Below are 21,523 nucleotides of genomic sequence, written 5' to 3' on the forward strand. Positions count from 1 at the left end.
GCAACGCTGTGTTCTTTTTCCGCCATGCATAACGTCCCTTGTTATGACCAAATAACTCAATCTTTGTTTCATCAGTCCACAGCACCTTATTCCAAAATGCGTTCCAAAAAGCGTGCGTTTGCATACCTCAAGCGACTCTGTTTGTGGCGTGTGTGCAGAAAATGCTTCTTCCGCATCACTCTCTCATACAGCTTTCATATGACTGTACGTCCCTATATTATCCAGTGTTTAGTTTTGTGGAGAAATGGAGCATACGATTAGCAGCGTGCATTCACAATACATTTAAGGAGTCTTGTTACACTGAGATTGTGCCCTTGAATCAAATGGTGCACTTTAACAGTTTCTTTACCAGCTTTTCCCGCTAATCTGTTTTCAAGGGCTTGTGTCGTCATCCACTCTGTTAACCAATATCCATGCGGTTTTCCAAAGCTTCAAGAAAATATGGTGTGAATTTGAAGCTCTCCGCAGTTCTATCACAAGCATTTTTGTTATGGTGTTTTCCCCCTAAAATATCTCTGCTAATATTTCCATTAACGACATTTTACAAATGTCCTGCTTTCTACTGTATGTTTGCCTCTTGCTGGATCGTTGCGACATGACCATCAACATCATGGGAGATAGTACAGAAGCTATCCCCACGCCAATGCTCTCTAAGAAGGAACTGCAGAGGATGACTCAGTTGGCGACGGGGGAAGACTCTGAGATGTGACCACTGTAGTCAGAGCCCTCAAGGTGATTGTCACGCCCTGGTCTTAGTATTCTGTGTTTTCGTTATTATTTTGGTTAGGCCAGGGTATGACATGGGGATTTATGTGGTTTGTTTTGTCTGGGGTTGTTTGTAGTTACGGGATTGTGGTTAGAGTAGTACTCTAGGTAAGTCTATGGTTGCCTAGAGTGGTTCTCAATCAGAGGCAGGTGTTTATCGTTGTCTCTGATTGGGAACCATATTTAGGCAGCCATATTCTTTAGGTCTCTTGCGGGTGATTGTTCCGGTCTCTGTGTTTGTGTGCGCCAGATAGGGCTGTTTCGGTTTTTCATGGTTCTTGTTTTGTAGATTGTTGTATTTTCATCTTTATTAAAGATGTCCAAAAATAACCACGCTGCATTTTGGTCCGCCTCTCTTTCACCAGAAGAAAACCGTTACAGTGATGTAGTTCATTAGGCATGGATTCATTAGGTTCCAAATGGAAGAAAACATTTCAATGTTAATTGACGACCTGGACATAAGAAAGAATTGATATTTTATTTTTTTGCATGCCCTATTGAATACAAACCTGGGGTGACATTGTCTTCAAAACAGTTTTGCGTGCAAAGAGATTGACTCTGTCAATCACCACATTCTTATCGGCAGACTCAACAGGCTTGGTTTCTCAAAGCCTGGTTCACCAACTACTTCTCAGACAGAGTTCAGTGTCTCAATTCGGACCTCTGGCAGTCTCTGTGGGTGCCACAGGGTTCAATTCTCGGGCCGACTCTTTTCTCTGTATACACCAATGATATCAGTCTTGCTGCTGGTAATTCTCTGATCCACCTCTACGCAGACGACACCAATCTGTATACTTCTGGCCCTTCTTTGGACACTGTGTTAACTAACCTCCAGACGAGCTTCAATGCCATTCACCACTCCTTCTGCTCCAACTGCTCTTAAACGCTAGTAAAACTAAATGCATGCTCTTCAACCGATCGCTGCCCGCACCTACCCAGCATCACTACTCTGGACGGTTCTGACGGTTCTGAATATGTGGACAACTACAAATACCTAGGTGTCTGGTTAGACTGTAAACTCTCCTTCCAGACTCCCATTAAGCATTTCCAATCCAAAATTAAATCTAGAATCGGCTTCCTATTTCACAACAAAGCATCTTTCACTCATGCTGCCAAACATACCCTCGTAAAACTGACTATCCTGGACTTCGGCGATATCATTTACAAAATAGCCAATACTCTCCAACACTCTGCATCCAATTTGCTGAGTAGTCTATCACAGTGCCATCTGTTTTGTCACCAAAGCCCCATATACCACCCACCACTGCGACCTGCTGGCCCTCGCTTCACAATCGTCGCCAAACCTGCTGGCTCCAGGTCATCTATAAGTCTTTGCTAGGTATAGCCCCGCCTTATCTCAGCTCACTGGTCACCATTGCAGCACCCACCCATAGCACTCGCTCCAGCAGGTATATTTCACTGGTCACCCCCAAAGCCAATTCCTACTTTGGCCGCCTTTCCTTCCAGTTCTCTGCTGCCAATGACTAGAATGAATTGCAAAAATCACTGAAGCTGGAGACTCATATCTCCCTCACTAACTTTAAGCACCAGCTGTCAGAGCAGCTCACATATCACTGCACCTGAACATAGCCCATCTGTAAATTGCCCATCCAACTACCTCATCCCCATACTGTTATTTATTATTTTTCATTTTTTTTGCTCCTTCGGACCCCAGTATCTCTACTTGCACATTCATCTTTTGCACATCTATCACTCCAGTGTTTAATTGCTAAATTGTAATTATTTTGCCACTATGGCTTATTTATTGCCTACCTCCCTTATCTTATGTCATTTGCACACACTGTATGTAGGATTTTTCTCTATGTAATAATTGACTATGTTTGTTTATTCTATGTGTAACTCTGTTGTTTGTGTCGCACTGCTTTGCTTTATCTTGGCCAGGTCGCAGTTGTAAATATGAACTTGTTCTCAACTAGCCTACCTGTTTAAATTGGAGATAGTTATATTATCTGAGAACTAGAAATCCTAATTCTGCATATTCGGACTAATAATGTCATGGATATTTTCAATTACCAGTAATGAGGAGAGACAAGGACAATCACCAATCAGGATATTCACTTTATAAAAAATGTATTGATAAGAGAGCTGGTCACACCACCCACAAAGTGAAAAGAGTGAGAGCCCATTGAGTGGAGTGAGCCTCTGGTTGTATACTACATAGGTGCAACATCAGCGATGACGTACAATAGCTCCAGACACCAACCCCACACATCCTGTGCCAGACCTTGGCCCCAAATATAGAGATAGTTTTGTTCAGTTCTAAGAACTTAAAAGGACATTTGTTATTTCTTAGTCTCCACCTTGCTAAAAAGGGAACTTGGGGAGAGAATAATCTCCCCCAAGGTGCAAGGAGGGGGTGACTGACGTACAGACATTGTGATTGGCGATTGGTTCCCCATTACTCACGCCATCCCTTCACATGGTTTGCAATTGGTAAAGACACATTCGCATATGGAAACAATGTTCCCTTCTGACCTCCTTTGCCCTATTCTCTTTCTGATATTCTGCACAGCAACAGGGACATGTGATAGACAAGCCTGACTTCTCCCCTCTCTGGGCCCTAGGTGACTGAGGCCATATGAGGACGTGCCGCTGCCAACACCAGATTCCGAAGGGAAACATTCTAATAACAAGAGTTCAAAAGTTCAATCATGTAAGCATATTCTGCAGATGAGACGTCTTAGCTAATTCTGATTCTCCTACCACAAAAAAAAAAGATATCTTGAGTTCACCCCCAGTCGCCTAACGCCTCCTCAGAAAGTCACTCTTCTGAAGGCATCGGATCCTCCCATAGCACCACAGGGAGTGAACGCAATAGACTCCACAACAGCCACACTGTCTGACACCCAGGTTTAAGCATTTTAGCAGACGCTTTTATCCAGAGTGAGTGCATACATTCTCCTCCGTGGGAATAGAACCCACAAGCCCGATGCTCTACCAACTGAGCCACAGGCTACGTAGCCCTGTTGGAACGCTTCGTTATGGGCGGGATATTAATATATGCATATGCCATGTTTAAAAAAAAATCTGTTTTGTGTACAGATTTAACAGCTTATGACTGCCTATCCTCGACGATATATCGATTCTATGACTCCAAGTACCGATTCTTTACAATTATTCAGTTGATTGTTTTACGATGATAATAAATATTCTGAATCTAACAAGGATTCAGACCCCTTGACTTTTTCCACATTTTGTTACGTTACAGCCTTATTCTAAAATGGATTATATTGTTTTTTCCCCTCATCAATCTACACACAATACCCCATAATGACAAAGCAAAAACAGGTTTTTAGATTTTTTTGCAAATGTATTCATAATAAAAAACGGAAATATTACATTTACACAAGTATTCAGACTCTTTATTCAGTACTTTGTTGAAGCACCTTTGGCAGCGATTACAGCCTAGAGTCTTCTTATGTATGACGCTATAAGCTTAGCACACCTGTAATTGGGGAGTTTTTCACATTATTCTTTGCAGGTCCTCTCATGCTCTGTCAGGTTGGATGGGGGAGCGTTGCTGCACAGCTATTTTCAGGTCTCTCAAGTCATGTTAGATCAAGTTCAAGTCCAGGCTCTGGCTGGGCCACCCAAGGACATTCAGAGACTTGCCACTCCTGTGTTATCTTGGCTGTGTGCTTAGGGTCGTTGTCCTGTTGGAAGGTGAACCTTTGCCCCAGTCAGTTTTCATCAAGGATCTCTCTATACTTTGCTCCATTCATCTATCCCTCTAACCTGACTAGCCTCCCAGTCCCTGCCGCTGAAAAACGTCACCACAGCATAATGCTGCCACCACCATGCTTCACCATAGGGATGGTGCAAGGTTTCCTCTAGACTTGACGCTTGGCATTCAGGCCAAATAGTTCAATCTTGTTTCTTATGGTCTGAGAGTCTGTAGGTGGCTTTTGGCAAACACCAAGCAAGCGGTCATGTGCTTCCGTCTCGCCACTCTACCATAAAGGCCTGATTGGTGGAGAGCTGCAGAGATGGTTGTCCTTCTGGAAGGTTCTCCCATCTCCACAGAGTAACTCTGGAGCTCTGTCAGAGTGACCACCGGGTTCTTGATCACCTCCCTGACCAAGGCCCTTCTCCCCTGATTGCTCAGTTTGGCCGGGCGGACAGCTCTAGGAAAAGTCTTTTGTGGTTCAAAACTTCTTCCATGTAATAATGATGGAGGCCATTTTGTTCTTGGGGACCTTCAATGCTGCTGACATATTTTGGTGCCTCCACACAATCCTGTCTTGGAGTTCCACAGACAATACCTTCGACCTCATGGCTTGGTTTTTGCTCTGACATGGACTGTCAACTGTGGGACCTTATATAGACAGGTGTGTGCTTTAAAAAAAATCTTGTCCAATCAATGGAATGTAGCACAGGTGGACTCCAAGTTGTCGAAACATCTCAAGGTTGATCAATGGAAACAGGATGCACATGACCTCAATTTTGAGTCTCATAGCAAAATGTCTGAATACTTATCTAAATAAGGTTTATTTTTAATAAACGTGCAAAAATGTACAACCTGTTTTCGCTTTGTCGTTATAGGCTATTGTGTGTAGATTGATAAGGAATAAGGCTGTAATGTAACAAAATGTGGAACAAGTCAAGGGGTCTGAATGCGCTGCATACTGAACAATGTTATGAAGAAAAAAGGACAGCAGAATGTATGTTTAGAAATGAGATCTTCTCAATGTTCAATTAGAATGGTATTTCTATCAATGGGCATTTTTATTAAAGGATCTTGTGTCATATATTCTTATACAATGCATTTTGTGTGTTAGATAGTGTAAAGATTAGGTGCAGGTGTCTAAGGCACAGTAGGTGGCAGTATAGTTAAGGAATGGACTCTGTGCGGGGCTGTTGTTGCCAGGCCAAATAGGCGATACAATAAAATCTCAGATAAGATTTGGTGCCTCCACACAATCCTGTCTTGGAGGGCTAACCGTTTGGAGTCCAAAACAAAACAGTTAATTACATTCCTCCAAACATTTGACATTTGAACAATTGATGCACAAAAAAAAATGGAAAGGCCTTCCCATGAATCATACGACTCCTATGAACATTAAGTTAATCATTTGATAGTACATGTCAGAAAAGACCCATAATTATCCATACATGTTTCTTTATGCTTTTAATGATCCATGCATGTTTTACAGTTGTGAAACCAAGGACGCCCTTTCAAAAGGGTTTTTCATAGGCCGTCTGTAACATCACTTGCACATCACTGCCAAATCTTTCCAATCCCTCCCAGAAATGGTTAACTGTCTGTACGCATATGATCCAGCAGTCAGCAACCAGCCAAACAATATTGTGCCATTTCTCCATATTATACCAACTCTGTTAGGATACTACCCATGCAAAGTAGGCTATTGCATTCAGTGACTGTCTCTGGAGAATATATTTTTAATCTCCTAGATGTAATGAAGGAGAAAGACCCCAGACTGAGCAGCTCTCGAGGTGGGTGGGTGTGTGTGTGCGTGTAATGGTGGGGGGTTGGAGGTGACCCTATGGATAAAAACCTGGTGATGTATCTCCCCCTCTCATTCTCTCCGTCACACACACACACTTCTGCCTCACACAAACACAGAGACACACACAAGAGGCGGTTCTCTCCAGTCCCTCTCCATCAGAAACAATTGACAGCCAGGCAGGCTAGCTGCATCCTCTGGTAGCTATAGCAGCAGCGCAGACAGCGACTAGCCGCCTCTACTGTCTGCTGCATCTGTCAGCTGGCCGCCTGATACGTGGAGCCTTTTGTGTCTCCCGAGAGTCCCGACTCCCATTTGTGCTCTCTATTGCGGGGGCTAAAGGAAACAACCAACAGCCACACCAATGGACATGATGGGGAAGAAAGAACGCAGGGGCTGGGACTTCAAAGGCTTGCTGAAGAGGAACTGGCTGCTTATTGCAACCATTGTGTCGGTGCTGTTAGGTAAGTGAAAGAGAAGCCCCCATAATGTCTGCGCTCTGCTTAACGTGAAGAAGCCTTGCTTGATGTCACCCTTCCGCCAGGCTGCCCGTCTGTCTCCACTCTCTCCTCTGTCAGTGGTGGTGCATCCTACCCATTTCCCCTTCCCTCTGTCCTTTTTTTGTCATTGCTTTCTCTCCTGATGTATTCCCCTGCTGCAGTCCAGGCTTGGAGTCATCCAGCAGCCTCTCTTGGATGCGTAGGGCTGGGGGCTGGTTGATTAGAATAGCAATGTGCACGCATGTGTGTGTTGTGTGCATAATGTCGGCTTGTGCATGCTGCATACCAACCTGGTCTCAGAGCTTTTCGTATGATTCTGTATGTAAATCCGAGAGACTACATTTAGTATATGTTGCGTTTTGTATGTATTAATTTGTGGATGTCCATCACCAATTTCGTATGATATATTCCGAATTACAATTTGTGTTATATGTTACAAATTTCCAAAACGTACAATATGTTACACATTTTTCTAAATATATTATATGTTACGAATTCTGTCTAGGTGGCTAACATGAGCTAGGCTAGGGGTTACGGTTAAAGGGTTAAGGTTAGGGCAAGAGTTGGATAAAATAATTAGGGGAAAGGTTAGCTAACATGCTAAGTAGTTGCAAAGTAGCAAAAAGGTAGTAAGTAGTTGAAAAGGTGCAAATGAGCTAAAATGTTGTCCATGATGAGATTTGAACTCACAACCTTTGGGTTGCTAGACGTTTGCGTTTTTGCCTTAAGTAACCATCTGTCTTATGTAAGCAAACCAAACGTAACATACTAATTTGGATGTTCTGGATTTACGTTTACTGTGTTACATCTAGTGTATGAGACCAGGCTGTGCATGCATCTGTGTGTGTGCTTATGCTGTGAGGATGTTCGAAGATGGATGCAAACAGTGTGTGACTGTGGCTGTTCATGAGTGTGTCTGTGTGTGTTTGTGTGTGTGACTGTTCATAATTGTGCACGTGTGTGACTGATCATTATGCGTTCGCAGTTTCTGCTGCTGCTACGCCATTCATTGCCCAGTCTCCGACGGAGACAGGGTTCCCTGTGCTGAGCTTTGCTGCCTCCCAGAGCCTGTCTCGCAGCCCCAGTCGAACGTGACTAGACTGAAGCGGCACACTCCACTGGCTCCTTCAGTCCAGTCAGTCGGTACAGCTGTTCTGCATGCAAGGTCCTGTCAATGTGATTCAGGGGCCATATATGGCTCTGATATGGCCCAGCCCACCACAGCATTTCTGGCTTATGACATTTATTTAGTAGATATAAAATACATAAGGAATAATCAACCGGGGGCTGTGGAGTCCTGTGGAAATGACCTACGACACAGTCTAGCCATGGTATAAACTATAATATGCTCCTTTGTTGTCATTCAGCATTCAAGTGCTAAAATGCAATGGATGAGCTCACAGCGAAAGGCTAATGGTGGTGGTGGACAATTAATCTAAAAATGCATTGTTAATTATGGAACGTATCACTTTATTATGCAGAGAAGGCTATTATTTATTTAGATTTATTCACAACCCCCCTCTGAAGCTGCCTGCGACCCCTTGTTTTTAGAAAGAATTACACACCGATTTGTATGGCCCCTGTCACCGAATTGTCCTACCCTTCAACAATTATTGTTGGTGCTTGCTTGGCTTCTTAATGGTTGGACATTTATATTTTTCTGAACTAAATGGACTTTGGCTCAGTGGCAGTATTGTGTCTAATGCGTTTTAAAGGCTTTCGACCAATTAAATGATAAATGCTGACTTTGAAGTGTCCTCCAAGGATTACACCACCTCTGCTTAAGCAGAGTTTTACAATGTCAACATAAACCTGTGTTGGTCCAAATGCACATGGCAAAATTGATCATCCATTCCTATTTGTATTGATCTTTCTTACATTTTAAGAGCTGCAGTGGAGAGGAGTGGGGGTTAAAAGAGCCAATTGGAACCCGGGGACATGGCATATGAGGGTGCAGTGAGATACCTGATGGGTTGGACGATACTTTTCTCATCAATCATCTTGGGGGGGGAAACATATCCTTAACTGGAAATCAACCAATCCTCCATCGTTAAAACAATGGAAAGGTCAAATGCTTTATTATCTGAATGTTGAAAGTGCGTGGGCGACTGAGAGAAAGAAAATGGTGCAGTTTGAGGCCATATGGCGGAGTGATGCGGGCGCTGGAGATGAGGGTGGGAGCAGGTGGGTCTGGGCAGGGGTGATGTTGTGGATGTTTGTGTGCATCTGTACGTTGTTGTTTGTATAATATGTTTTGTATAGTTAAAAAAAAAAAATCAATAAAATATAAATAGTGAGGCCTCCCGGGTGGCACAGTGGTGCCACCAAATATTCTGGGTTAAAGCCCACGCTCTGTCGCAGCCGGACGCGACCGGGAGGCCCATGGGGCGACGCACAATTGGCCCAGTGTCGTCCGGGTTAGGGAGGGTTTGGCCGGCAGAGAAATCCTCGTCTCATTGCGTACTAGCGACTCCTGTGGCGGGTCGGGCGCAGTGCACGCTGACCAGGCCGACAGTTGAACGGTGTTTCCTCCGACACATTCGTGCGGCTGGCTTCCGGTTTGGATGTGCAGTGTGGCTAGGTTGTGTTTCGGAGGACGCATGGCTCTCGACCTTCGCCTCTCCCCAATCCGTACGGGAGTTGCAGCGATGAGACAAGACTGTAACTACCAATTGGATATAATGAAATTGGGGAGAAAAAAGTGGTAAATAAAAAATATATATATAAATAAGGAAGCCGTGGACTTTTAGGTGGCCATAGTAGTGTCCCATTTGAATTCTGGCCTAAGTTTGAGTGTTCTGATTGAGCCTTAATCTTCTGTGAATTTCATTGGAGAAATGGCAAAATACGCCTTTAATTAACACCCCTAATTAAGTGACATGGAATCTTGAGTGACAACAGAGAAGTCAGGACCTCGTTTGAATTACATGCTGAGATGAGCACTCTTGTCAGCCTGTAATTTGGTTGGATGCCATGGGAACACCTTAAACAGAAAATGAGTTCTGCCATTGGATGACAAAAATTCACTACTCTACCATGTGGCCTCTGTTGCTGACCACTACTCTGTAATGGCAAGGCAGCCCCTTTCATGCCAGTTCTGTACTTAAGTAATTACATGGGCGGTAATTGTTGGCCGTCATCATGTATGTTTCATTCATAAGTAAGTAATTTAGCTTTGCCAATAACTGTCCTGTTCTGGCAGTACGAAAATGCATGCACTCACTACTTACTGTAAGTCGCTCTGGATAAGAGTGTCTGCTAAATGACTAAAATGCAAATACTGCAAGATTTCCATCTCCACATGGCCTTTATTCTCAGAGTAGGAGTGCTGATCTAGGATCAGGTCCCCCTTCTCCATATAATCATATTTATTAGCATCTAAAAGACAAAACTGATCGTAGCACACATACTCTAAGATGCTTTCTGAATACCGACCCAGATCTCAAGAGATGTGCCGACTCATCCTTTTAATTAAACCATGAAAACTGATCAGAAAACGGCATGGAGAGTGCGATTCGTCATTTTTGGAAGCACATTGTTTTTTATTTTACCACAGAAATTGCCTGATATTTACATAGAAATTGCCTGGCAAAATGCTAATTACAACATAACTTATGAATCACTTGTTTGTTTCAGTAGTATTCATCTAGGCTTGTGCAATGTCTATTTGGGCGTATTTGGTTCTCAGCATGTCAACATGACTCATCCAGTAGCCCCCACAACAGTTTCTAACCTTACCACCACCATTAACACTAAACCACTACTATACAGTGTGTTCATTATGAGAGGTTTTATTTTTCATTAGGAATGATGTAACTTGTTCAGTTATGATTCGCTGTGTCATCACCTTGCACAAGGTTATTTTATGGTGGCCTGTAATGGTTGATAACACACTCAGGGTGGTGGGGGGGGGGGATTTGAGAAACTCACTGTATGTGGCATTTATGGGCGAAAACCCCCCACAGCGATGCGCAATGAGACTTATAAAAACGCCAAGACAGGCAGCCCGCTTGGCCAATAAACTAATGCTCTCCAAGGTCGTTGTTGCTGCGCAGGTCAGCAATAGCAATGCTCCTCTAGCAGCTTATGGCTAAAGGAAGTGTTTTCCTCAATGTCACAACCTTGAGCCAGCGTCATGAAACCCAGAGCAACCTTGGCCCGTAAAACTAAAAACAAAAAAATGACATGGGCATAATATTGTGGTAGCTTACAGGGCAGCTCTGAAATGATAATGATGTTTCCGTTTTAATTTGACGTGGCAGGCAGGTCAAACCTCAATATTGCTTCTTTTTTGTCATCATTCTCGCCCTCTCTCTGTTCTCCCACTTTAATTTTCCACTGTGAAAATGCCTCATACTCAGTGTGTGGCTCGCGTGGGACACAGTCTGCAATAATACAGTGTGATGTATCGAACTAGCCACGCATTGAACTAACCTGTGTGAACCAACCTCTTGAATTGGCTTTCTTATTTATATCTTTCTTTCTCCCACTCTCCCTCCTCTTCTCTCCTTCCTTCCCTCTCTCCCTCAGGGATAGGTCTTGGGGTGGTGGTCAGGGAATATGCCTCCCTCTCCCACCTTCATAAGCAGTATTTTGGCTTCCCGGGAGAGATCCTGATGCGGATGCTCAAGCTGGTCATCCTGCCCCTAATCATCTCCAGCATGATAACAGGTAACTTGGGATGAATTGCATCTCAGTCACTCAGCGCTATGTTTAAAGAAGAGGGCCGTCAGAGAAGGTTAAGATATCTTAAGTATTAATCCTCTTAGTTCCTAGAAGAACTTGGGCAGCTTTCTTTGCCTCGGGCCATGGCAAGCGGATCTTCTTGAGTTCTGCGTCTAGACACCTGCGGCAGGTCATTGTTGCGCCAGATATCTTCGATATTAAGGACAAATGAAATAGTGATTGTCATTGAGACTTGTTGACAGACATGTCTCCTTTGGGTGAACAACAGGTTAATTGTCTTTCTGTCTTTTTTTGTGGTCACAGGAGTCGCCGCCCTGGATTCGGAAGTTTCTGGAAAGATAGGTTTGAGGGCTGTGGTGTATTACTTCTCCACCACCATCATCGCAGTTATTCTGGGTGAGTTAACAGCTGCTCCCCGTCTGTTATGAAGCATGACGCACTGAACAAAATGTGGAAGGTTTCAGTGCCTCATGCTTCAGATTAAGTGAGTGACAGACTAACTATGTAACATGTTGTTATTTACACGTCACCATTGAAAGCTGAATATTGACTGATGGTTAACATGTGTTCCAGGTATTGTATTGGTGATGACCATCAAACCTGGTGTCTCTCAGGAGGCCGAACATATCGACAGGACAGGGACCACACCAAACGTCACCACTGTCGACACTCTACTGGATCTTGTCAGGTGACAGCTACGCTTCATACCATCATATAGAAGAATAGTTTTGTAGAATTTCTACAAAAGGTCCGTTCTCCATCAGTCGGAGGTGCAGTGTGTATAACATTTCCACATTTGTCTCACATTGTTGCCATCTCAACATGTCTTGTTCCACAGAAACATGTTTCCTGAAAACCTACTGCAGGCTTGTTTCCAACAGGTAACCGTCATTGTCTGATTTGTACATTAAAGCTTTCAGTTACTAGCCTGGTACCAGGTGTGTTTGCGCTGTCTTGCCAATTCTCATAAGAGTTGACAACACAGCACAAACCGATTTGGGGCCAGGCTAAACAATCACTGCACTTTGAAGAGAAAACATGATCCTACATGAAAAATGTAAATATTTCAATTCAACCTATTCAATCATTCCAGTACAAGACAAAGCGCAAAGAGCTGGAACCACCTAAAGTGAAGGGGAACACTACAATTACAATGTTCCCTCCTCTCTCTACCGCTGTCATGGCAACCATTTTCCCCCCAGAGGTAGGTGTCACTGTTTCCATGTGTTTATCCACCTGTGTGTCAAAAGCTGTGATTTGATAGGATCAAAGCTGCTAAGCCTGGTTTACTTTTAATCAGATGTGGTTTACTTTTTAAACCTGATTATTTAATCAGATGTGGTTAAAGTTAATCAGATGACTATCTGTCCAATCACAATCTTTTGTCTTTGTGGGTTGAAAATGTGGGTCTTCAACTTAGCCTTTGTGAATCTACACCTGACCACCCACATCTAATGTGATGGATATGACCATAAATCAACTTACATTATGATGCCACTATGTAGACGGGTCACTATGTTGTGATCTGAGGAAAAAGCTCAAGACATGGATGTCAGCCCATTGTAACACAATTTTTAATCCCTTTTTCTCCCCAATTTTGTGATAGCCAATTGGTAGTTGCATTCTTGTCCCATTGCTGTAACTCCCGTACGAACTCGGGAGAGTCGAAGTTCGAGAGCCATGCGTCCTCCCAAACACGACCCTGCCAAGCCGCACTGCTTCTTGACACACTGCTCGCTTAACCCGGAAGCCAGCCGCACCAATGTGTTGGAGGAATCACTGTCCAACTGGCGACCGTTTCAGAATGCACAGGAGTCGCTATAGAGCGTGACTCCTGCGGACATCCCAGCCGGCCAAACCCTCCTCTAACCCGGACAGTGCTGGGCCAATTGTGCGCCGCCTCATGGGTCTCTCGGTCGCAGCTGGCTTTGTAGTGACGCCTCTAGCACTGAGATGCAGTGCCTTAGACTGCTGCACCACTTGGGAGGCCCCACAAGTGAATCTTTTGACCAAAATCTATTTTGAATTTAAACTACTTTCTTCCTTATTTTTCCCCTCTGCAGAACATCACCAAGGACTATAAGATAGTCGGGTCATATTCTGATGGGATCAACGTGCTGGGCCTCATCGTGTTCTGTGTGGCGTTCGGCCTTGTCATCGGCAAGATGGGCGAAAGGGGACGCATTCTGCTGGAATTCTTTGACGCTTTAAACGAGGCCACCATGAGGCTAGTCCAGATTATCATGTGGTACGATACAGCCTGTTAGACGACATTACATCTCTCACTTACAGTACACACCAGCTGTTTAGGTGAATTCATACGGTAGCTGTTTTCTATGCTATTGTAGATGTAATGCTAACATTTCTGTGGTGGTGATGATGACAGTGATGATGATGATCATAACAATGGCATTAACAACTCTACACTCAGAAAAAAATAAGTGGTCATCTACAACCTAAAAGGGTTCTTCGGCTGTCCCTATAGGAGAACCCTTTGAAGAACCCTTCTTGGTTCCAGGTAGAACCATGTTAGGTTCCGTATAGACCCTTTCCACAGAGGGTTCTACCTGGAACCAAAAATGATTCTACCTGGAACTAAAACGGGTTCTCCTATGGGTACAGTCAAAGAACCCTTTCAGAAATGTTTTTTCTAAGAGTGTATTGTTGCAATTACAGCTACATGCCAGTGGGGATACTCTTCCTCATAGCTGCCAAGATCATTGAGGTAGAAGACTGGGAGATCTTCAGAAAGATGGGCCTCTACATGGTGACAGTGCTGAGTGGGTGAGTCTGAGCCAGCCATCTTAGTCCCTCTTTCTCTATCTGATACTTCGTCACAACAATGCTAGATTTATTGCTGGCATTAGGGTCCAGGTTTCCTGCAAAGATACTGTAAAAGCCCAGCTCTGCCCTGGCACAGATAAGAACCAAGGACATTTAAAACTGCTCAACCTGCAGTTGCGGTAATGAGGCCTTTGGCGAACGCCTGTCCAACCCGTAAATTTACCAGACAGAATGATGCTTCTGGGTGTCCAGCAAAAGGAAACTGAGTTTAGTGAGGGGGAACGCAGTCATGTGTGTCCCAAATGGCTATATAGTGCACTACTTTTGACCAGAGACCTATGGGCCCTGGTCATAAAGTAGTAGACTATAAAAGGAAAAGGATGCCATTTGGGACGCAACCCTGGTCATTGTGTTATTATAAGCTGGAGGAGGAGAGTTTTAGTCCACAGTTAACGCCAGGGGTTAGTCAGCTATTCCTTACAACGAGTCAAAACTTGTTTGATCATCACTATTTTTTAATCAGACACTTTTTTTTTCATGGCAATGTAATGTTTTATTTCTCTCCTTAGCCTAGCTATCCACTCCACCATTTGTCTGCCGCTGATCTACTTTGCCATTGTGAGGAAGAACCCGTATACCTTTACCTTAGGGATGGCCCAGGCACTGGTCACTGCTCTAATGATCTCTTCCAGGTAAGCCTCAGTCACTATTCAGGATCATACAGTCATGGCCAAAAGTTTTGAGAATGACACAAATATTTAATTTTCAAAGTCTGCTCCCTCAGTTTGTATGATGGCAATTTGCATATACTCCAGAATGTTATGAATAGTGATCAGATGAACTGCAATTTATTGCAAAGTCCCTCTTTTCCATGCAAATGAACTGAATCCCAAAAATACATTTCCACTGCATTTCAGCCCTGCCACAAAAGGACCAGCTGACATCATGTCAGTGATTCTCTCGTTAACACAGGTGTGAGTGTTGACGAGGACAAGGCTGGAGATCACTGTCATGCTGATTGAATTTGAATAACAGACTGGAAGCTTCAAAAGGAGGGTGGTGCTTGGAATCATTGTTCTTCCTCTGTCAATCATGGTTACCTGCAAGGAAACACATGCCGTCATCATTGCTTTGCACAAAAAGGGCTTAACAGGCAAGGATATTGCTGCCAGTAAGATTGCACCTAAATCAACCATTTATCGGATCATCAAGAACTTCAAGGAGAGCGGTTCAATTGTTGTGAAGAAGGCTTCAGGGCACCAAAGAAAGTCCAGCAAGCGCCAGGACCGTCTCCTAAAGTTGATTCAGCTGCGGGATCGGGGCACCACCAGTACAGAGCATGCTCAAGAATGGCAGCAGGCAGGTGTGAGTGCATCTGCACACACAGTGAGGCGAAGACGGTTGGAGGATGGCCTGGTGTCAAGAAGAACAGCAAAGAAGCCACTTCTCTCCAGGAAAAACATCAGGGACAGACTGATATTCTGCAAAAGGTACAGAGATCGGACTGCTGAGGACTGGGGTAAAGTCATTTTCTCTGATAAATCCCCTTTCCGATTGTTTGGGGCATCCGGAAAAAAGCTTGTCCAGAGAAGAAAAGGTGAGCACTACCATCAGTCCTGTGTCATGCCAACAGTAAAGCATCCTGAGACCATTCATTTGTGGGGTTGCTTCTCAGCCAAGGGAGTGGGCTCACTCAACAATTTTGCCTAAGAACACAGCCATGAATAAAGAATGGTTCCAACACATCCTCAGAGAGCAACTTCTCCCAAACATCCAGGAACGGTTTGGTGACGATCAATACATTTTCTAGCATGATGGAGCACCTTGTCATAAAGCAAAAGTGATAACTAAGTGTCTCGGGGAAAAACATCAATATTTTGGGTCTATGGCCAGGAAACTCCCCCGACCTTAATCCCATTGAGAACTTGTGGTCAATCCTCAAGAGGCGGGTGGACAAACAAAAACCCACACATTCTGACAAACTCCAAGCATTGATTATGCAAGAATGTGCTGCCATCAGTCAGGATGTGGCCCAGAAGTGAATTGACAGCATGCCAGGGCAGATTGCAGAGGTCTTGAAAAAGGGTCAACACTGAAAATATTGACTCTTTGCATCAACTTCATGTAATTGTCAATAAAAGTCTTTGACACTTATGAAATGCTTGTAATTATACTTCAGTATTCCATAGTAATATCTAAAGACACTGAAGCAGCAAACTTTGTGAAAATGTATATTTGTGTCATTCTCAACTTTTGGCCACGACTGTACAATCTGTTGTGTATAGCAAAGCATAGATGTAATGGCTGACTTATCTATGTATCCATCCATCTGTCTATCCAATCCACCCATCCATCTATCTATACAATCCACTCATCCATCTATCTATACAATCCACCCATCCATCTATCTATACAATCCACCCATCCATCTATCTATACAATCCACCCATCCATCTATCTATACAATCCACCCATCTATCTATCTATACAATCCACCCATCTATCTATCTATACAATCCACTCATCCATCTATCTATACAATCCACCCATCCATCTATCTATACAATCCACCCATCCATCTATCTATACAATCCACCCATCCATCTATCTATACAATCCACCCATCCATCTATCTATACAATCCACCCATCCATCTATCTATACAATCGACCCATCCATCTATCTATACAATCCACCCATCCATCTATCTATACAATCCACCCATCCATCTATCTATACAATCCACCCATCCATCTATCTATACAATCCACCCATCTATCTATCTATCCAATCCACCCATCTATCTATCTATCCAATCCACCCATCCATCTATCTATACAATCCACCCATCCATCTATCTATACAATCCACCCATCTATCTATACAATCCACCCATCTATCTATCCAATCCACCCATCTATCTATCTATCCAATCCACCCATCCATCTATCTATCCAATCCACCCATCCATCTGTCTATCCAATCCACCCATCCATCTGTCTATACAATCCACCCATCCATCTGTCTATACAATCCACCCATCCATCTGTCTATACAATCCACCCATCCATCTATCTATACAATCCACCCATCCATCTGTCTATCCAATCCACCCATCCATCTGTCTATACAATCCACCCATCCATCTGTCTATACAATCCACCCATCTATCTATCTATACAATCCACCCATCCATCTATCTATCCAATCCACCCATCCATCTATCTATCCAATCCACCCATCCATCTATCTATCCAATCCACCCATCCATCTATCTATCCAATCCACCCATCCATCTATCTATCCAATCCACCCATCCATCTATCTATCCAATCCACCCATCCATCTATCTATACAATCCACCCATCCATCTGTCTATACAATCCACCCATCCATCTGTCTATCTATCCAATCCACCCATCCATCTATCTATCCAATCCACCCATCCATCTATCTATACAATCCACCCATCCATCTATCTATACAATCCACCCATCCATCTATCTATACAATCCACCCATCCATCTATCCGTGCATCCATCCTGCATTCAACTTAAATACGACCTGTAGCTCTGCCACCCTGCCGGTCACCTTCCGCTGTGCCGAAGAGAACCTCCGGATCGACAAGAGGATCACCCGCTTCGTGTTGCCTGTGGGCGCCACTATCAACATGGATGGCACGGCTCTCTACGAGGCGGTTGCTGCCATCTTCATTGCCCAGCTCAACGACTACTCTCTGGATGTGGGTCAGATTGTCACCATCAGGTAAATCACCAACAGCCTACGTCAAAATTAGATTTGATATTCTATGTACATAATTTGAGCAAGTTAAAGTGTCTTCGTATACTTGTGATCAGAACCCATAGCCTTTGGTGGCCTTGGACTTCAGCTGCTCTGAATGAGTATGCCGCTCAGTGATGTAAGAAAAAAACAAACATATTTGAGCTTGACAAAACTGAAAAAACTCAATTGTAATCAGGTGAAATCGGCTGTCACATCCATTTCTACCATCTGTTGTGTCATTATGTTGGTATCAAGCATCTGACCTAATAATATGTCAGGGTAAGGGAATTGTAAAGATGTTAACATACTCCAATTTCAGTATAACAGCAACAGTAGCCAGCATCGGAGCTGCCGGTGTACCTAACGCTGGACTTGTCACCATGGTGATTGTGCTGACTGCCGTTGGACTACCTGCAAATGATGTCACTTTAATTGTTGCTGTGGATTGGCTACTGTGAGTAATACCTTGTTGAGCGTAATATTGTCAAGATCAATTATTATTTTAGTGATGAATACAACAGTGCGAGGTGTTAAAGGTAGACTCAGCAATATAACATCACCATACGCAGTGGTGCGACTTCTTAAGAGAAAACAGAATTTCAATTTGTCAAGACTGCCACTACTTTCTCTTCCCGATTTGTGCCATCCCTTGAGCAATGCCCAAGAGGGCCAGTCTTGGCAGAATACATTTTGATGTTGTTGATGTCTGTAAGCAGGGAGTTGCCCAACAACGTATGATGATGTGATATTGCAAAGTCAACAGTATCTTTAACTAACTCATAATCAACAGACAATAGTCACTCACCATACCCCCTCCGGCTGTTTTAGAGACCGCTTCCGCACCATGATCAACGTGCTGGGGGATGCCTACGGAGCTGGCATTGTCCAGAAGCTGTCCAGGCGGGAGCTGGAGAGGATGGACATCACCTCGGACGTGGACGTGACCAACCCCTTCGTCCTGGAGACCACGCTGGACGATGAGGAGTGTGAGAAAAAGTCTTATGTCAACGGCGGCTTCACCATCGATAAGACCGACGCCATCTCCTTCACCGAGACTTCACAGTTTTAGGAAGGAGGGCGGGGAGCCAAGAAGTGCCATTGCTGCTAGATGTTAGCCTGGTGGTCCCATCCTGTTTGTAAGCATGTTTCTAGATCTGTTTGTGCTGTCTTGCCAACTCCTATGGTCATTGGCGTGACAACGAGTATTGGTGTTGGCGAGACAACACAAACAGACCTGGTACCAGGCTAGTCTGTTTGTGATTTAGCCAACTCCTGTCTATGTTCGTTCATTGCCATGTATACAGTGTAGTACGGCTTGACAAGGATAGAAGAGTTGGCTATAGCCAGGGGTGAAAGTCAATTTAATTTCTTCCCAGTACGGGACTGCCTATGTGTGTACGCACTTCATCATAGAATTGCATATAGAATCCCTATTCATTCGTAAAGATTTATAATTAAGGCTTCCCGTGTGGCGCAGCGGTCTAAGGCACTGCGGTGCTTGAGATGTCACTACAGATCTGGGTTCAAACCCGGGCTGTGTCCCAGCCGGCTGCGACTGGGAGACCCGTGAGGCGACGCACAATTGGCCCAGTGTCGTCCAGGCTAGGGGACAGTTAGGCCGGCTGGGATGTCCTTGTCCCGTCACACTCTAGCGACTCCTGTGGCAGGCGGGGTGCATGCACGCTGACACGGTCGCCAGTTGGACGGTGTTTCCTCCGACACATTGGTGCGGCTGGCTTCAGGGTTAAGCGAACAGTGTGTCAAGAAGCAGTGCGGCTTGGCAGGGTCATGTTTCGGAAGACGCGCGGCTCTCGACTTTCGCCTCTCCCAAGTCTGAACGGGACTGTAACTACCAATTGGATATCACCAGAAAAAGGGGTATAATGTTTTGTCATTAAAAAAATGTAAATGTGGCATAAACACAACTAATCATTATGTTTTAATCTGTTTGTCCAACAATCACTTCAAAAGGGCTCCTTTAGCCTATTAGTCTACTCGTACACAATCATCCACTCAAAATATATTTCCAGCCTCCAAACAGTGGTGAATGGAAAGAGACACAAAACACCACAAAGTGTAATGACATTTTGACAATTGTCATTAGGCCACAATCTATGCGCCCACTGCTGTTCGTTAGCGTCTTGGTGTCGGCCATTCATCTCTGCCTTGGGAAAATGTCAGTGTTCTTGTCGAGCCACATCGCATTTTTGGAGCGTAGGCTATCCCACCCGTTCAAGTCCATTTGCTCATTTTTCATGCCTCTGACATGCGGTAGCCTATTGATAAATAATGGTGTAATGGTTCTTGAAATTATTTTATTGAAATATTGTGACAGGCTCATGTTTACCAGTACGGCATAACCCCACTATTTATTTTGCTGGGAGGCCATACTGCACCGTACCGTCTTGCTTTGATCCCTGGCTATAGCATATACAGTATACGACCAGACTTGGTAGAAATGTGAGGGGGGTTCGAAGCTATTCATAAAACCAGCGCTTGTAAAAGGGAGGAAAAAAACATGACATGAGACACTTTCAAGCTCGAACGTTTGCAACATTAGCCACCATGTGTTTTCTCTAAGAGCTATCATCCTGCTTTTTAACCACGAGCGGAAATCCTTCAAATGAGCTGGAAAGTGTCTGAATTGGCACCCTATTCCCTAAATACGCCCTGGTCAAAAGTAGTGCACTATGTAGGGAATAATGTGCCCTTTCAGACAGTCCCATGCTCTCCTTTACTAAAAGCGCTTCCATCGTTATGTTGACATAATGAACACAGTCACTTTTGAACAAATCGATACTTTTGTTATTGTTTTTACATAAAGGGAACTAGGATATGGGGACTACAAGAGGAGTCAAGAGCTTTTGAAATTCATACCTCCACCGTGGGTGTGCAGGTATGTGTTCTGGTGGCCGTTTGTCTGTTTGTATTTGTGTCTGAGAAAACGTAAATAATATATCGCCGGGCTGAGCTGTGTAAATGTATTGCAAAAAAGAGCATGGAAGAAGAAATACAACTATATTCCAGACGTTCAATATACTGTGTATTGCAAAGATTCAAACAGACTTTCATAAACTACAGTGTTCCGTTTTGTTTGCCCTCCCGGAAGATAACTACTCTTTACAAACGTCTTTTCATTTTTGCCAAAATTCTTGACAATTGTGTGTGTATTGTTAATGTTATTAAGCTTCCTGTGTCCAACTGTAGATTTACAATATGTGCCAAACATCATATTCATTCATTCACTTTGTATCATTCCATGCACATTTTTTCATTGCATGAAGCAATATGGCAAAGAAATACAGTGAAACTTGTAATGAACATAGACTTGCTATACAGTATGTATTTTTCAAGTGACAAATGGCCTTTAGTAAGACAATAGAGTTGATGGCACAATAACGAGGCTGTGGAAGTAAGACTTAATTGAATACTGTTAAATATTTGGAAATATTTTCATAATGAATTGCTAAAGAGTTAACGCTTAACCCTCGTTAAGGGGTGCTATATGGATGACTTAAG

At 43.8% G+C, this 21,523-nt stretch overlaps 1 protein-coding gene across 4 annotated transcripts in view; it reads left to right on the forward strand.

Moving 5' to 3' along the window:
* Window positions 1-21,188, forward strand: part of slc1a1 (solute carrier family 1 member 1) — a 35,409-nt gene extending 14,221 nt beyond the window's left edge. The window contains exons 2-14 of one of the 4 annotated variants that reach the window (XM_046320272.1): window positions 3,351-3,439; window positions 6,594-6,715; window positions 11,282-11,422; window positions 11,741-11,833; window positions 12,011-12,125; window positions 12,276-12,318; window positions 12,531-12,641; window positions 13,501-13,685; window positions 14,114-14,221; window positions 14,791-14,913; window positions 17,792-17,986; window positions 18,324-18,458; window positions 18,833-21,188. In XM_046320272.1, the coding sequence (XP_046176228.1) occupies window positions 3,438-3,439; window positions 6,594-6,715; window positions 11,282-11,422; window positions 11,741-11,833; window positions 12,011-12,125; window positions 12,276-12,318; window positions 12,531-12,641; window positions 13,501-13,685; window positions 14,114-14,221; window positions 14,791-14,913; window positions 17,792-17,986; window positions 18,324-18,458; window positions 18,833-19,073 (1,614 nt within the window). In that variant the 5' untranslated portion in view covers window positions 3,351-3,437 and the 3' untranslated portion in view covers window positions 19,074-21,188. Of the gene's footprint in view, window positions 1-3,350; window positions 3,440-6,295; window positions 6,716-11,281; window positions 11,423-11,740; window positions 11,834-12,010; window positions 12,126-12,275; window positions 12,319-12,530; window positions 12,642-13,500; window positions 13,686-14,113; window positions 14,222-14,790; window positions 14,914-17,791; window positions 17,987-18,323; window positions 18,459-18,832 lie in introns of those variants that run through there. The other 3 variants (XM_046320275.1, XM_046320274.1, XM_046320273.1) reach the window with 3 other exon arrangements.
* Window positions 21,189-21,523: the final 335 nt, after the last annotated feature.

Source organism: Oncorhynchus gorbuscha, linkage group LG21, assembly GCF_021184085.1.
Source record: "Oncorhynchus gorbuscha isolate QuinsamMale2020 ecotype Even-year linkage group LG21, OgorEven_v1.0, whole genome shotgun sequence".
NCBI classification, from domain to species: Eukaryota; Metazoa; Chordata; class Actinopteri; order Salmoniformes; family Salmonidae; genus Oncorhynchus; species Oncorhynchus gorbuscha.